At 48.0% G+C, this 16953-nt stretch overlaps 1 protein-coding gene and 1 long non-coding RNA gene across 4 annotated transcripts in view; one reads left to right on the forward strand and one right to left on the reverse strand.

Annotated features, from left to right (window-relative positions):
• Positions 1–471: 471 nt before the first annotated feature.
• Positions 472–12955, reverse strand: LOC112318907 (uncharacterized). The gene is made up of 2 exons (XR_002976266.3): positions 11862–12955; positions 472–951 (listed from the first exon to the last, which is right to left on the reverse strand). It is a non-coding gene; the product is annotated as an uncharacterized lncRNA (long non-coding RNA).
• Positions 9168–16953, forward strand: part of TGFB2 (transforming growth factor beta 2) — a 66945-nt gene continuing 59159 nt past the window's right edge. The window contains exon 1 of one of the 3 annotated variants that reach the window (XM_024576146.4): positions 9168–11273. In XM_024576146.4, the coding sequence (XP_024431914.1) occupies positions 10928–11273 (346 nt within the window). In that variant the 5' untranslated portion in view covers positions 9168–10927. The remainder of the gene's footprint in view (positions 11274–16953) is intronic. The other 2 variants (XM_024576144.4, XM_024576145.4) reach the window with 2 other exon arrangements.

Here is a 16953-nt window from a genome sequence, read left to right on the forward strand (position 1 = left end):
GTGTCTTTCCTTACAGGGGGAGAGAGAGCTCACCTCTCGGTGTCTCTTTTATAAGGGACACTAATCCAGTTCACGAGAGCCCCTCCCCAAACACCATCACATTGGGGCTTGGGGCTCCCACCTATGATTTTGAGGGGGAGGCACAAGCAACGTATGAAATAGCAAGTTGTACATTTTTAACTTAGATGTGGAATAACTTTAGGCACCATTGTTTCTTACATTTCTTAATGGAATTTCGTAATAAAATTAAGTGAAGCGTTTAGCATTAACTGAGCGCCCGTTCCAGGAACTGCTAGGATTATTTGAGTGGTGATATTAATCATGGTAAAATAAGGGACAGTTTTATAAAGGCCAAAAAGTTGAATCTCCTCCTCCTCTGTCAATTCCTGCAGTAAGTTCTCACTGCACAGTTTGAATTGTGTGGCAGTTTGGATTCACAGTGACAACTCGAAATCCATCAGTCACCTACCATGAGTTTAAAAAGTAGTTTTATTATAATGGAACCTAAGTTGTATATTAGTAGAGGCACAGCTCTCTTGTTGGAAACAGGAGAGAGAACCACTCCATGCCAATAAAGAGCTCCCTCATTCCTTCCCCAAGAAAGCAGGAGCCTGAATTTGGGCCAGCTGGACAGGTGAGCCAGCCCTACCGGCTCTGGCGGAGGAGGGAGGCTGCAGGGGTGAGCTTTTCTGAAACCGAATTCTCTTAAAGCTGCGGGACCAATGAACAGATTTGGGAGTGGGGTGGTGGGTGAGCTAGGTGATATTTGGAACAGTGGCTAATATTTAACAAAACACTGAGAGTTGTGATGAATTGTAATGTAACCCCCACGCGTGGGACTCATGTCGGGGGGCCCCCTCGGTTGGGAGGTTTCCTGAGGACGTGCCTTCGGTCCAGGAATTCGGTTGTGCAGTCCATTCCGGCACACACTGGGCATCTTGCACGTGGCAGCTGCCGATTGGGGGAAAAACAAAAAACCAGAAAACAGAGCACAATGAGCATTATTATTATTATTTGCACAGCCGGTTTAAACTGATGAGGTGTTAACCACATTTGTATAAATAACAGTTTCTCTAACCCCTGAATCGCTGGCCTGCGCTTCAATGCAGTGGGTTCGTAAACATCGAAGCAAGCGCACCGATTCGGTGTGGGGCGAGGACCGGCTGGGGCTGGGGCCTGGGTGGGGAGACTGCCGAGAGCCGTGTCCTCGTGCGTGGGTGGCCTCCGGGTGGCCTCGCAGCTGCCCACCCACCCTCCGGCTACTAGACAGTGGCGTCTTCGCGGCTGCAGACCCAGGATTCAATCTTCGGTAAAAATGGGTCCCCTCCCCCGGAACGGACATAAACAAAAACAGTGGGGTGACCTCAGCGTGGCAGCCAGACGCGCAGTCAGCCTGAAACACTGAGTGGAACCACGCGTAACGTTCTACATAATGTTTGTCTTTGTTCGGTAACACCGGGCTCTGGAGGGTGCTATAAATACAAAAACTCAGAGCTCCACGGGGTCAAGGCCATACTGTCCTTTTTCGACGGGAGGAGCCCACGGAGGGGAGCGTGCCCGCCACAGCCACCCCGCTTTGGTCCTGATGGCAACGAAGCGCAATTCTACTGACATCAGCCGTTTTTAGAAAGAGCATTTGTTGTTAGATGACAAGGCATAATTTTGGAATCACGGCTGAGTTCAGAGTTCAGTTTGGACGCTTCTTAGCTACTCGTGTCCTTGACAAATTTCTTAAACTTTTTTGAGACTGGCACAGAAACCAGGCACGGGGATGCGTTTGCTCTTACATCACAAGGACTTGAATAATGTGGGCACAGTGTCTCGCACAGGCCCCCATAAGGAGTAGGGCCTCAAGAAACAGGGTGCTGTGGCTTTGTCACTCCTTTCTGACCTTGTCCATTGTCAGCCTCCTCTTCTGGCTGAAGAAGCTTAGAGTCTGGCAGAGAGCTGGTAGTTACTGAGGCCCAGTAAATCCCCTTCTAGAACCCCTCCTTAGAAAAAATCCTAATTACAAAAAATAATGCTCTGTGAACAGGATTCTAGCATCGTTTTTAATAGCAAAAGATTTTAGACAACGGAAGTTCGGTGCCATGAAGACCTGTGAGCAGACCATGGTACTTCCCCTGCCCTGCACCCGCTCCACACGGTGGGCGTGTGTGAAGACTGGAGAAAACATACATGTCCATAATATGTTAAATGTAAGGTTCAAACCACGGATAGAGAAGTAAATTTTTTTAATGCCAAAAATTCACTGCGTGGATGTAAGAAAGCATTCTCCAAGACAGTAATTTCCAGCAGTCTGCAAAGTAACAAGGGACCGAATTTATTAAAACTCCTCTTTGCCCACTTAGAATGTTCCAGAACCCAAACTCTACGTGCTGTCTGGGTAGGACCCGCTAAGGGTTGGTATGCAGAGGTGCAATGGATGACTGTCAAGAGGCCTGTTTGCTAGAATTATGCTTTTGCTTTTCAATTTTAATAATTACCCTGCTTTGAACCCTGAACATAAAAACAAAAATGGACTCTTTCCCATCTCATGTATCACCTGTTTCTTTGCCTCTCTTGATAAATAAAAATTTCTTTTACAATAAATAAACCTATTTTCTTGATTTAGTAAAACACATTTTTTCTTCCTTTTGCTTTCAGCCACCTTATTTTGATAATCCCATCAAACGTCCAAGTAAAATTTGGAGCAGAAAATGTCCTACCAGCAAACATTTACAGAGTAATTACTTTGTGCCAGTTACCGTTGGAGGCTGTTACAATGCCCTTAATTCACGTAGTGAAGCAGGTGCTGTAATTGTCCCCAGTATATAGTTGAGCAAACAGTCAATAGGTTAAGTAACTAGCCCAGGGTCACCCAGCTGACATGTACGACAGGGAATCCTCACATCGCAGATGACATTAGTATCTTACAGAAAAGGAGATTTTAGCAACTTCCTTTATGTCTTGGGGAAAATGAGGGTCTAGAAATTGAACTTGGCTCTGGGAAAATAAGAGGGAAGGGCATGTTGCATTTCTCAGTCTCGCAGAGTGCTGGCCTGAACCTGTGGTTCGGAAAGGGACAGGCGGCCCCCACGTATCCTCCAAAGGTGAAGGAGCCCTGGCAGAGGCTGCGGCTGTCCATCTGTTGTGTCTAGCGCAGTGTCTTCCAGCCGCTTGTCTGCTTGCCCTGCTGCGTGCTAGTGACTTTGCCGACGTGACTCCCGAAGGTGTGGGTGCTGACATCTCAGCTCCTACGAACTTAGATGCTCTCAATACGCTTTATAAAGGAAGACGACGTTTGAGCGGACGATGTTATTGGCTACGAGATAACAGGTAACTAAATCTCCCTAATTAAGGAAGTCCCATTGTTAACGATGTAGGATCTCTTCTAAGACCACGTTTTCCAATTTTTATATGAAAACCTAGTTTTTGTTTTGTGTGCGGGAGTTTTTGTTATACAGCGCCTTTCCTCCAACCAGTCAGTGGAATACATTCTCGAGGTGAAACTGGGAACTGTTTGTTACAGTTTTAAATAAGATTTTACAGCAAAAAAAAAAATGATATTGTAAGATTGTTTTAACCCGCTGTGATGAAAACACCCAGAGAAAATTGAGCAGGTTGGTTTCTCCAAGTAAGTTGTGAGGCATACCACTGCTGTCCTCTAGGTGGCAGGCTTTAGGCTCTCACCGAATTAATGGCCCGGTTTTCTTCCCCCACAACCAGAGGAGGGGCGCGTTTCTGAACCATCTGTACAATCGCGGCATTGATGCGATGTAATGGCTACAACCGGCCAAATGGGCAGATTGATCGTACGTGTAAATCGTCTGCTGTTTAAGGACGTTAGTTCACATCCCAAACCTCTTAAACAGAAAAACAAAAACTTGTTACCTCTAATAACCAGGGAGCCCAAATCGTTTGTGTGTGTTGCTGAAGTCTCTTTGGCTCATATAGTACAGATCGTTTTTAGATTTATTTCTTTGGTTTATAGTAAGTAGCTTGCCATTTGACAGGACTTGTAAAGATACTGATTTTGTGCCGAAAAGAACACATAGCTATAACTGAAATAATCTTTTAAAAAACCTAGAAATTGAAGGGGTTTTTGATCATAAAAAGTTTCAAGGTTCCAGGAAACACAACCCTTTCAATTAGGTGAAGCCAACGCCAGGTGCCCCTGGTGCTGCTCAGCCTTTAATGTTCATTAAATAGGAAAGCTCGACCTGGAAAAGTCGACGTTGGGTGACCCATAAGCACCCGCTGACAGAAGACATCCTGTTTTATTTTTCTGTTCACTAAAATGGGGGGGGGGACATTATTCATTGCCACCGTTTGGATTCTTGATCTATTGTTGAGTTTCCAAAATTTAAAAATGGGTTTGGCTGAAGACAGAATGCATGAAATGCTCCTTCACCCCCAGAGTCATTACCTTTTCCCTCTTTCTCTCCCCGTAGGAGGTGGGCCGTGAATTTTGACCAGGCACCCTTTAGGGGCTTCAGTTCTCGAGGGTGGCACATATTTACATAAATGCTAGAATTGTACAGTAAGCATTTTCAAATTAGAGTTCTGGTAGTGATTATTCGAATGTGCAGCTTAGGCAAAGAAAAAACAGGCTTGGAAATACACAAAACGTATCGCTGTTATAACCAAGAAACTGTGCAAGTCTGATGTATTTTACAGATTCAGATTTTAAAGCGGCTCCATTTTAAACTGAGCGACTGAGGAGCAGACCTCATTCACCTCTGCTGCCCCGATGTGTGTGCAACGAATAGTTTCCCCTCCGGTGCTGAAAACGCTCCGGCCTCGGCCATCACTTCTACGGTCGCCCCAGTAACAGGGGCGAAGCTGCTGCTAGTCCCTAGTTGCTCAAATCTGAACAACCCGTACCGCTTTGCTTTTTAAAGTAGTTATGAAAACATACTTCCACGTGGCTTTTTATACGACTTATGTGCTAGTTTTTTCTTCTAATAACAACTACAAAAAAAACTACCACTGGGTTCTTTCTTTGCGTGCAGTTACTGTTGCCTATTGGTTTTCATTTTGTTTTCATTTTTTAATTGCAGAATAATGGAGGCAGCCGAAAGGGAAGGGTGTTTGAAATATAGGTTGGTAACTTTGCTAATGGAGATTTACACACTGGGATTTCGCACAACCTATGAAGCCCACTGAAATGATGACAGATAAATCTATTTAAGACTACATATCTTAAAAAAAAAAAAAGTCCACTTTATGTTGTCATACTACTTTTTTTTAATGTCACACTTTTAATTATGAGAACATAATGATGTTTTTCTCTACCATTTGCTGTTTCTTTCCCTCCCTCAATTTTATTTTATTTTTTTCTTCTTTGAGCATACTTCTCTCTCTCTCACCCTTCCTCCCCAGCAGCCTAAGTCTGGCCCTCACTCTGTGATGGGTCTCTGGGCCCTGGGCGGTTAGCTAAGTGAAGTCACAGCAGAGATTCTGTGAGGTTGACTATCAGACTGCCCTAAAAACTAGGGAAAAGTCTGCTGCTGGCTTGTCACTACGAACACTGGCATTTTATTAAGCTTGTCACCATATCATACTGTCTGACAACCGTCCCCATAATGGTCACTTATTTATGTCAGCCACTAACTGCCATTTATTTACATCAGTCACTAAAGCCAAAGGAGCAGGAAAGCAGAGGCGGCAGCTGACTTCAGTAGGCCCTGGGGTTGACAAAGCCCAGGCCACTGAGATGCCTCCGGGAGAAAGACTCCCTCTGAAAGGTAAAGACCTGTAGACACAGGAGGGCCCAACAGCCACAGCCACTAATCCATCAGCTATGACAGCTCCAGGGGGTAAGATAACTGTCCCCACAGCATTCCATTAAAGCCTCAAAACCTGGAGGCCCTGCTTGTCCCTGTCCCTGTCTCTCCAGTCTGTCCCTTTATCTTTTTACCACCCCTGATCGTCTCTTTAAGCCCCTCTCCTCCCTGCCCACCATTCCCTCCCTCCTTTCTCCTCACTTCCCTCTCAGATTAACCTACAGGGACAGAATGGAATAATAACTAGACGACTTGGGCAAATCACTAACCTTGCCACTTCATTGTTGAGAGCAGAAACTGTTTTTCTATAGAAATGCACACAGAACGTGAGATAAAAATCATTATAGACTAAACATTGTTTTTCAGTTGTAGCAAATATCAAAGTATAAGTAAGAACTTAAAAGGCTTTTGGTATATTTTCATGTTAAGGGGTTATGTTGCATTTATCAAGTGTCCCTCTTAGAGTAATACGTATCAGTCACAGTGGGTCCATATGGTTCTTTCTCCTCATGCCCTGGTTTTTAATGCCTGAGACCATTGTGGAAAGCTTTTGGCTTTGTTCTAAAAGAAGTTTTCCTTTCACCAGAGTTCGGAAGGACCTGTTAGATCTTAAACTCTCGCTCACAATCCATAGGAATAAAATTCCAGAACAGAAGGAGCAGCTGGGTTGATAGCAAACATTTGTTTAGCCTCTTGAGGGAATTCCACATGACTTAAGTGAAGAGACCCACTAATGAGCCAAGAAGGCCCAGTGGTCGAAACAGCTGCACCCTCTACTGCTCTGATCTGGGGAACAAAGGGTTCCATTTTAGGATATTAAATAGTAAGAGACCTTAATCTTTAATTTGGACAAAACAGGACTAGGATGGTCAGAATTCTATTCATCAAAAATGTGGGGGGGGGGGTTGTCTTTCCTACAATTACTGGGGGGAAAAAATACCATAATTTGTTTTTCAAAATATCATAATGTTTGAAGAACTTGACCTTGTACTTAACAGAAACTGCTAGGAGGTGTAACCATGAACCAAACTCTTACTGGCAACTTCCCTGGCTCTTTCATTCTATTTACATCGAGAAAGAGTGGGGGCCACATGCTTTATGACACATCTCTGACAACGATGAAGAAGCGAGAGCTTACGAACTTGGTAAAGAGCATTTAATGAGCACAGAGAAGGTGCCAGGCTGTGCTAGAAGTGCTTTCTGTACCTTGGGTACTTCAATCCTCACCATGATTTTACACTGTTTGTACAATGGTTGTCCCGTGTCGCAGATGAAGAAACCAACACAAAAGGTCTGAGTGACTTGGCCAAGATCACAAAGCCAGGAAAAAATGGAAATTTGAGCCCAAGAAAACTTGACTCTGGAGCTGGCCCCTTAAACCACTATGCTCTCCTGCCTCTATGAGGTAATCAGGAAGGTCTATGTGGGTTAAATACCATTTTACTATGAAGACTGTACAAAGTCCCTAGCACATACTAAGAGCTCATTAAATATAGTGAATGTTTACTTTCTGAATGTAGAGATGAAAAGACTCCAGGAGAGTGATTTAATACAAGAAAGAACTGCTTTCTAGCTACAGGGAGGCAGCTCTTACAGTCTGACCTGTTTCACCTTCACTGGGTTGCTCACCTGAGAGGTAGAGAGGGACTCACCTACACCAGAAGATTTCACCAACCCCTCCCCTCGCCTGCCTTCCTGGGCTTTGGGAAAATTAAAAGTAGCCTCTTAGGAAAAGACCAGGGGTCAAAGGGATTGGAAAGGAAGCAGTGAGTTCAATAAACCAGGAATCATGGGCAAAAGTATGTATGTTCATACTGACAGGGGCGAGCATGGTGGCCAGAAGAATGTATGGCCTGGGCTGTTTTCCTACAAGTGATGGGGGTGGACTTCTGTTGCTCTGGCCACACTCTGACCTTAATCCACTAAGCTCAGGTATGCTTGTGTTTATACAAAAAAGGTGGTCTCCCTGCTTGTCATCGGCATTGTCCCAGCAGTAAGAGTAGTCAACGTTTGTCCCATTGTGTACAGCTAGATTATTGCCCTTCTCAAACTGAACTCAGGGCAACAACTTCGTGAAACTCAGCCACCTGAGTACATTTCGCTTTGGCTGTCGGAGTGGTGGCCGGTCATGTCCTTTCAAGTCGCTTCCGTTTGAAACTGGCCTCAAGGAAAGGCCCCTGCCCACGCCCTTTATATCTACCCTTCAGAAGTATTGGGAAGTGTATTGGAACAATTCGTTTATTCCAGAGGTTTCCAATGTGTGTTAATAAGGGGGGGGGTGGAATGCATGGTCAAGGGAATTTGGATCATCTGAGTTAAAAAGAGTGGAACAGTTTTCTGCAAAATTCCCAGAGCCTTTAATGTAATGATGGGGATTCTGCATCTGTAATAGAGTACTCAGGATCCTCCCAAACTTACATCACCGCGAATCCTTGTCGGAAGGCACAGCCTGGTACCAGCGTGTCTCAGAAGTCTGCAGTGGGTAAGCGTGTAGACAGCGGATCCCGACTGCAGAATCCAGCTCTAGCGCTTCCTGTGGTCTTGAACTAGCTACATGATGTCTGTGCAGCACAGTCTCCTCGTCTACAAAGTAGCAGTGATGGTAATAATTATACCTCCTTTACAGAGCTGTGACGATTGAGTGACCATATACATCTGCCTGCCTGCCTCACCAAGTGCAAGACACGGTAGCTATGTTACACCTACACAGCCTTCTGCTTACTAATAATCCAGGCCCCATATACATGTAAAGCGTACATTTCAAAAGTTAGAGAAAGTCCCTCGTGACCTTTCTACAATAAAAGGAACACATAACTAGGGAATCGTGTGGAGGCTTTGAATGTGGGGGAAGGCTTGACAGAGCTTCCAGTTTAAATCATCTATCAGTGCGGCCACAGCCATGATGAAAGGCAAATGTGGACTTGGAGTAACTCAAGGCGAAATGAAGGAGAAAGGGAGAAATGCACAGTGGCAAGAACCCTTCTTGTACTCATCGAACTTGGACAAGGTTGAGAGAGAAAATGTCAAACTCTGTGTGATGTGTGACGGCAGACATCAAACACCAGCTTCCTGGATGTCTGTGATGGAAAGAATGAAGCTGCGGGCGACGGTCTGGCCCGAGCAGGAGGTGAAGAGAAAGCCATATCAAGAAGGGGCTTAGGCAGCAGTTGAAGAAGATACCCATTCATTCCAACAGTTCCGCAAACCAGCAGGCTTCCCGCTCTGGGTAAAAAGCAGGGAGGTCTGTTGGGAGTAGTTCGCCGTCAAGTGGAAGGCTGGACTGTAACAAACCGTAAGAATCATGCCTTGGGACACAGGCCCTGGACTAGTGTTAGGGAACGGGGGAAAGGGGATCACTAAAAAGGCAGGAGGTGACTGTCAGCTGGGAAGGCTTGTCTCAGGGCTGGCCCCGCCCGGGGTGAGCTGATGCTCCTTTGTGTACAGTACACGGCACAGGAGGGGAGACTTCCATTCCGGAGCAAGTGATTCCACCCGGGAGGCGGTGAGTGCGCGAGCCCCACTAACTCGAACGGGAGGCTCGATAGCGTGTCCTTCAGCAGACGGGTCCAAAATGACTATATAAAGTAAATACCGTAAATCATCGTTGTCAGGGCGCACACTCCACCTCCCCCGCCCCCCGCCCACACACACCCCCTCGGCGGGTCGGGGCCAGCTCGTGGGCGAAGCGAACCAGAGGACTCCGGACTATAATCCTAGCACGTCACTCTGTTGAAGGCAAGCACGTGGTTCGGAGGGAATTTATAAATCTCTCCTCCCAGGCAAGCCCGTGATGTTATCTGCTGGCAGCAAGAGGTTCGCTTCGAGGGGAGCTCCAGAAGCTCCCAGCGAGAGAGAGAGAGAGAGAGAGAGAGAGAGAGAGAGAGAGAGAGAGAGAGAGAGAGAGAGGAGGCTGGGGAAAGGGATGGAGAGCTAGTGTAACGGTCTAGGGAGCCAGTCGGGATCCCGCCGAGAGGCCGCTGGCTGCAGAAGGGGAACGCAGCAGGGTCGCTTTCAGGGTGCCCAGTGCCGACCTCCCCTAAGCGAGAAAGTCCAAGGGGCAGAGCAACCAGGAGAGCTGGGAAAGGGTGGGCGTCCAAGGGAAGCCCTACGCGAGCCCCCTAGGAAAAAAGCTGCCCCGCAGCGGTCCCAGGGGGTGAAAGCCACGGCGGCGGCCGCCCGTCGCCTGTTGCCGGGTTGGCGTTTGGAGCGAGAGGAGAAGGAGGAGCAGGAGAAGGAGGGAGCTGGAGGAGGAGGGAGCTGGAGGCTGGACGCGTTTGCCAGCGGCGGCGGCGGCAGCAACGTGGAGTAACCGGGCGGGTCGGCGCGCTCCGGCCCGGGTGGAGGCCACAGCGCGCGGCTCCGGGAAGGATCCTCGCCTCCTCGGCAGCAGCCGCTGCGGCCGCCGCCGACCCAAGCGCGTCCCGAGCGCCCGGCGCAGCTCAGCCACCTCCCCACGGCGCGCCAGGCTCGCCCCCAGCGCGCGCACACGCGCGCGCGCACACACACACTCACTCACACACACACACTCACACCCTCACACACGTGTGCGCTCCTCCGCTCCCGAGCTGTTGCTGCTGCTGCTGCTCCCAGCGCCGCAGTGGACCGCGGGGCCCAGCCGCTCCTGCCTTAAATATATAAATCACGGCCGCGCGGCCCTCGCGCTGCTCGCGCTGCGCCCCTCCCGCCCGCCCGCCAGCTGCCAGCCCCGGGACCTCTTCGCCTCTTCCCTCTCGGCCGGAGGAGCCGAGTTCAGATCCGCCACTCCGCACCCGAAACTGACACACTGAACTCCGAGTCCTCCTCTCAAGTTCATTTCTGCCTAATAGCCCCTCGTCTCTTCCCCCCCCAGCCTCGTCGCTCCGAGAAAACTTTTTCTTACTCCCCCAAGTGAGGGTTCCCCCTGCCCATCCTGCATTAATACTTCCACTCTGGGAACTACTGGCATTTTCTTTTTAAAGGAATTCGAGCAAGATACGTTTTTTCCCCCACTATTGGACATTGATTGACTCGGTCGTTCGCAAAAGTTTCGCATTAAAAAAAAAAAATCTACCTGATCTGTACTTTGAGACTGGTTGGTTTCTTTTCTTCCTTCCTTCCCCCCCCCTTTTTTTTTTGTACTTTTTTTTTACCTAAAAAATTTTTTTTCACCTTTAAAAAAAATGCACTACTGTGTGCTGAGCGCTTTGGGGCTTCTGCATCTGGTCACGGCCGCGCTCAGCCTGTCTACCTGCAGCACGCTGGACATGGAACAGTTCATGCGCAAGAGGATCGAGGCGATCCGCGGGCAGATCCTGAGCAAGCTGAAGCTCACCAGCCCCCCAGAAGAGTACCCCGAGCCCGAGGACGTCCCCCCGGAGGTGATCTCCATCTACAACAGCACCAGGGACTTGCTCCAGGAGAAGGCGAGCCGGAGAGCTGCCGCCTGCGAGCGCGAGCGCAGCGACGAGGAGTATTACGCGAAGGAGGTTTACAAGATAGACCGGACGCCCTACTTATCCTCGGAAAGTAAGTACTGTTTTTCGCTTCCGTTTCCCGAGGCTTAGCGCTGCCCGAGTCTCTCCACACGGCCACCAACCACTCCGGGGATCGCCCTTCCCTGTCCGTGTCCCCGCTCCGTCTTCCCTGCTCTGGTCCCTCGTCCCACCCACCTCCTCCCCGCTTGTCTGCTGGAGACATGTAGGCTTGAAAACCTTGCCTTTCGACTGTAGTTTCTCCATTCCTCCCTTCCCCCGCCCTCGCCTCCGTCCTTTCTAAGGCGTTATTCTCTCTTCCTCGCCCCTGAAATTCTTTGCCCGGCCACCAGCTAGCTGTCAGCTCTCCTCTGTCACCCGAGAGGGGCCCCCTGGGGCCGAGTTCGGCAGCGAAATCTTGGTGGGTTTCTTTTCTCGGCCCCGATGGGCGCGGAGGCGGTCCAGCTGGTGCGTGAAGGGTTAAAATAAAAAGGGGGCTCAACGCTAGGCTCTCCGGAAGGCGCCCCTGTCCGTGCCGACCTATCCCATGGCTCCCCCAGCTTCCCTATTGTCTCGAGCTCCCCCCAAAATGTCAGCATCGCCAAGACAAACCCGATTGGGTGAAACCCCTCGAAAAACCTACCTCCGAACCCCCGATTCCTGAACCTATTGCCACAGCTAGGTGTTTACGTTCCCCAAAGGCCAGCTCTGGTAACCACGGCCCCTTTTTGATGTCACCTGGAGTGCTGGAAAGGACGACTTTGTTTCCGACGATGCCGAAGGGGGGCTGACTTCATGGTATTTTCCAGAATCCACTCAAACCTGCCTTCTTAAGCTCGCGGTCTAGCAGGTCATTTTTCTTACGCGTTTATTTTTCTCCCTCTTGAGCCCTGGGCTCCCGCAGTTACTTGGGTGCGTTCCTAAATCTCAGATAGAGTAGAACACAGCTGATTTTTTTTTTTAATTTAAATAAACCGGCTTCTCCAAGGGCAGCGACTTCAAAACCAGCTGGTAGACAGTAGCAATGGGAGTGAAGTGATTTATTGGGGAGTTCCTTGGGGGGTGGGAGGGGGACAGTTAGCTTAGAATTAGTTCCAAGTTCTTACAAAAAGGGGGAAGGGTAAAGGAAAGAAAAGAAGAAGGATCCAATGATACCTGAGAGGGTTAAATACCAGGAAGAAGAAGAAAAGGGGGGGAAAAAAGCTTCCACATTTGCTTAGTCCAAACCCCAAGTTGTAAACTTTTCATTGGTTGCCCGCTTCTCCCCACCCCATTCATGGCCCTATATACGTGCTGCCTTCAGAAAGCCTCCGTGTCCTTCCTAAATAGATAATATGGCCATTTTGATCGTTTGATCCTCGAGGTTCTAATTATGGGGTGGAGCTCTTCTTTTTTAATATTTGTTTTTAGTTGGACAAGTCCCAGCTCTGTGTGACTCGCCCAGTCTCCTGCTCCATGGTCTCAGCATCCGGGTAGCTCAGCCCAGTCTTCCCCGCGACTTGGCTTGTGCCGCGGTTTCTCCTCTCATTCAAGGGCAGAGACAAGAGGCAGGAGAGCCTGGCAGGCAGGATGATTTCATCATCGTCATCACGGCAGCATCCACCCCAGTGGTGATCAATACACCCCCCACCCACCCCGGTTCTGCCCTGCAGAAAGCAAAGCTTTCTGTCTGGGGTGGAGCCAAGGAGATTTTAGGCAGGAAAAGTTCATTGTAATTAGTCCAGAACCACTGAGACCAAACAGAGGGTTGAGTCAGTTTGCTTTCTCTAGCACGTGCATGGTTCCTGCCGATATTTGGGCAGACAAACAAGTATGTTATACAGAACCTGAGCAGGTCAGCCCCTGTAGACTGTTTGCCTGCAAAATCGCTAGTGAGCTGCCAGCACTTTTTAACAGAGGAGGTCTGAATTCGTCATTAGGTAGGTGTGGAGAGAGCCAGTTACCCAAGGAGCTGCTAACCCTTTGTTCTTTCAAGCGTATGAAAGTGCAGAGGGCTGAGATGGTCTGACCCAGGTTCACGGTCATCACCAAACAGGAAAAATCCTCCGAGTATTAGGATTTCAGAAGATGGCCTCTAAGATCAGCGTGCAGATATCCCCTCCTCTCCACCCCCAGCCACCAAATAAATTAAAACCTCTAACAAGTCCGCTATAACAATATATGTACTATCAGTTCGCATAGGAAAAATTACAGGCTTCTGCAAGCCTGGCTCGTGCATGCCCGTTTAGGAGCAGGAAACCATACTGACTGCAGACTTGATCTTACTGCGCAAGGACTGTGGACCATGTTATAGAAAGTAGGTTAACTGCTTTTCCAGCCTTTTCTAGTTATACTGGAATAGAGCAAACCCTTCCAAAAAAATTTTAAAAAAGGAAGAAAAAAGAAAATCGCTCCACCATATTTTTAAAGAGCAAATTGCAAGTACAGCGCTTCTATACCAACTTTTCCCCTTTAGGACTTCAGCAGTGGCAGTGGGGAGGGAGGGACTATGCCTGTCACTTCTTGCAGTGACTTTGGCGAGGGTCATAAGCCTCAGAGCCGAAGGCATGGGAAAGATCACTGGTTCATTTTTTACCACCAACTTATTAGTGTTCGGGGAGTGACTGCAGCTCAAATATTACAAATATGCTCTAATTATACTCAATGAGCTATATATCATTACAGATTGCTGATAGCCCTTGGTGGGACACTTTATACAGCTCAGACTAAATATTTTTAGCAATGTGGAAATTTAAAAGTAAAAATATAAGAGATATTGTATATGCCTTCAGGCGTATTTTGTCTTAAATATTATCCTTGGCCCAGCGTGCTGTATAAATACAGTAAATATGAATAGAACTGGCCCGTTGCCAGTCTCCTAGGATGAATTTTAGTCAAGAAAGGTATTTATGGGATATAAATAATACTGCGTCAACACTTAAAGAAGGAGTCTGATTACTTTCGAACTTACTCGGATTGATCTTTTCACATGCTGTCAGTTTAAGGCTCAAAGTGGGCTTGTGCTTAGGTTTTACCTAGTGGGATTTCGTGGATCCCTCGTGCTTCTGACAATACATTTGAAGTTCAGTACCCATCCATTCAAAACACACGGCACAAGGCTCTAGAAATTTAGCAAGAGAAACTTCCTCCACGAGACGAGGTGTCAAATGATTGGCAATCCGTCTGTAGAGACTTGGAGAGTCAAAAAAGAGAGACGGAAAGGTTCATTTTCTGTCCTTCCCTCTTTCATAGCTACAAATCGGGCACTTGTTGTGGCTCTAACTGTGGTGAGTCGCCCGCCGCCCCCCCCTCCCCGCCACGCACACTGCCCCCCCCCCCCCTCAGGATACGTTTGGCAAAGTCCTGAGATATTTTTGGTTGTCCTGACTGGGCGTGGAGAGGTGCTATAGGCATTTAGTGGGGAGAGGCCAGAGAGGTTGCTGATCACCCTAGAATGCACAGGACCGTCACCTCTCCCCCTCCCCCACACCGAAGAATTATCCAGCCCAACGTGTCAATAACACCCGCGTTGAGAAGCCCAGATGAGCCCGATATTTATTTTGGGGTACTGAATTCTGCTAGTAATACCATTTTAAAAGTAATCACCTAAAAATAAAATGTGCTTATGATGAAAAGGACACTAAAATGAGAGTGTTGCCTAGAAAGATAATCAGGAAGTTATGTTAACTAAATAGGAGTATGAATTGGACCATTTTGTATAGTACACGCTTTTTAAAATGATCTTAAAACACCTAAATGAGAGGCACCGGAGCTTCCCATTCATTTAGCCCAGGGAAAGGCGTGCCCCCCTCCCCCGAGACGATCAGTAACTCAGTCAGCAGCATTGTGATGTTTGTCAGAACAAAGAGAAGCGAGAAACTATCTTGGATTTTCCTTGCAAAGAAAATAAGCAATTCACTTTCATGAAGAGTGGATTCTCCAAACCAGGCAACCAAAGAAAGCCAGTAACCGTGTTGGTTTATTCCATCCTATTGAACTAGATAAACTGAAATACACAGCCCGAAACATCACAGTGAGGTTTCCTGCGTCACTGTCTCACGTGAAGGTTAAACACTTCATATCCAACAATGTCCCCGTTTCTGTTTCCCCTGTTATTTTCCCAGTGAAGTCGTGGAACGTAGAACGAATCCCAATTGCACTATGCGACTTAAGATTCTATTCGTGGGTATGTCTTTCTGTGCACAAATTGCCGGACTGTGGGCCACTTGCCCAGTGAAGGAAAATCTTAGCAGTTGCTGGAACATAGTCGTATTTTTGCTTAACGTTCAGGGGTTTTATTTTTTAAGATTCTCTGTGTGTGGGTGTGTGTGAAAGAGAAACAGAGAGACAGAGAGAGATCAAAGACAGACGAAACCCCTTGACTTTTGCACAATGCCTGAGTTATTAACAAATAACAGACCAACTTTAATTCTTGCATTTTTATTGCATCATTGCTTGTACTAACTCTAGTGTCTAATTGTGGTTGCATTTAACTTAGGCCACATTCTCTGTCAGGATTTCCTCTCTGCTCTTTCTTTTACTTTTCAAGGACTAGGAAAAACCCTCAAAGAAATATACTGTTTATAACCGAAGCAGTTGGGCCGTCTTTGTTGCCAAGTGAGGCCAGCCTGCTTCGATCCTCTCTGGAGGACTCCCCACCAGCAAGGAGGCTGGGCTTGGTAGCAGGAGGGGCAGGTGGGGACGACTTGGCCTCCCAGAGGGTCCTGGAGCCCTCTGTGTCTCCACAGCGGCCCCTGGGGTTGGCTTCAGAAGCTGCACCTTTTGTATGATGATGTCTCCCTGATGCAAATGAGCTGATGTAACTTCCTCACAGCATCCATCGTATAAAGATATCAAAGAATGACAGATCAGCATTCCTAGAGGACGAGGCGATGTGAAAAAAGGGCTAATGACTCACTGTTGATTCACTGTCAGATCTGGGCTAGAACCGAGGAGGTCCCTGAACTCCTAGGCCTTCGCCCAGAGATGACAACACAGTCGGGGCGGCATTTCTAGAAGGTTAGTGGAGAAGCCTGGCCTGAGGAGAGATGTGCAGGCCAATCACGGAGTCCCGGCCTTCCCCATCACTCCCACCCACCTCTGTAGGCTTAGGAGGAAGGTGAGCTGCAAGCAAATAGACTGCATGGAAGAAGAGTCTAAAACAGCTCCTCCATCTGTCTTGATACAGAACTTCCGATACTTGAGGGGTCCTGGAGAGAGGCCTTGGGCTTCCCAGATGTGCTCGCTCTCCTTGGGAAGCCTTCTGCTGGAGGGTGGGTTCCGTTTTTCCGATTCGGAACAGCTCACTGAAATGTGCCTCCAGCCAGAGATAAACAAATGTTTCCATTGTCAGTCTGAAACCATATGGTGCGCTTTTCTTTCTCAAGATTCTTCCAACCAAGATCATTTTTTAACCTCAGAACTCCTTGTTCTCCGGGTATTTCAGGCTGAACAGCATCAAGGAAGGGGCTCACTCTTCCATGGGTTTGCGTAGACAGCAAACCTTGCCTTTGTCCTCTGTTTTGGGAAATTGGAGAAGGGCGTCTCATGCTCCACCCACAAATGGGTTGTTGCTGTTGTAGTAGTGGCTGTCTTTTGTTTCTTTCCTAACCTCTCACACCCGGAAGTGAGGGTTGAACTGTGCTCCAGTGTGAACTCTGCCCTCTTTCCTGGGTTGGCTTCGTGGCCTTGACCCTGCACACACACCCTCTTGACCTCTTCCCCGCAATGTCTGAATTGCTTCATGTTCTTCAGTA

This window comes from Desmodus rotundus, chromosome 10, assembly GCF_022682495.2.
Source record: "Desmodus rotundus isolate HL8 chromosome 10, HLdesRot8A.1, whole genome shotgun sequence".
In the NCBI taxonomy this organism is placed as follows: Eukaryota; Metazoa; Chordata; class Mammalia; order Chiroptera; family Phyllostomidae; genus Desmodus; species Desmodus rotundus.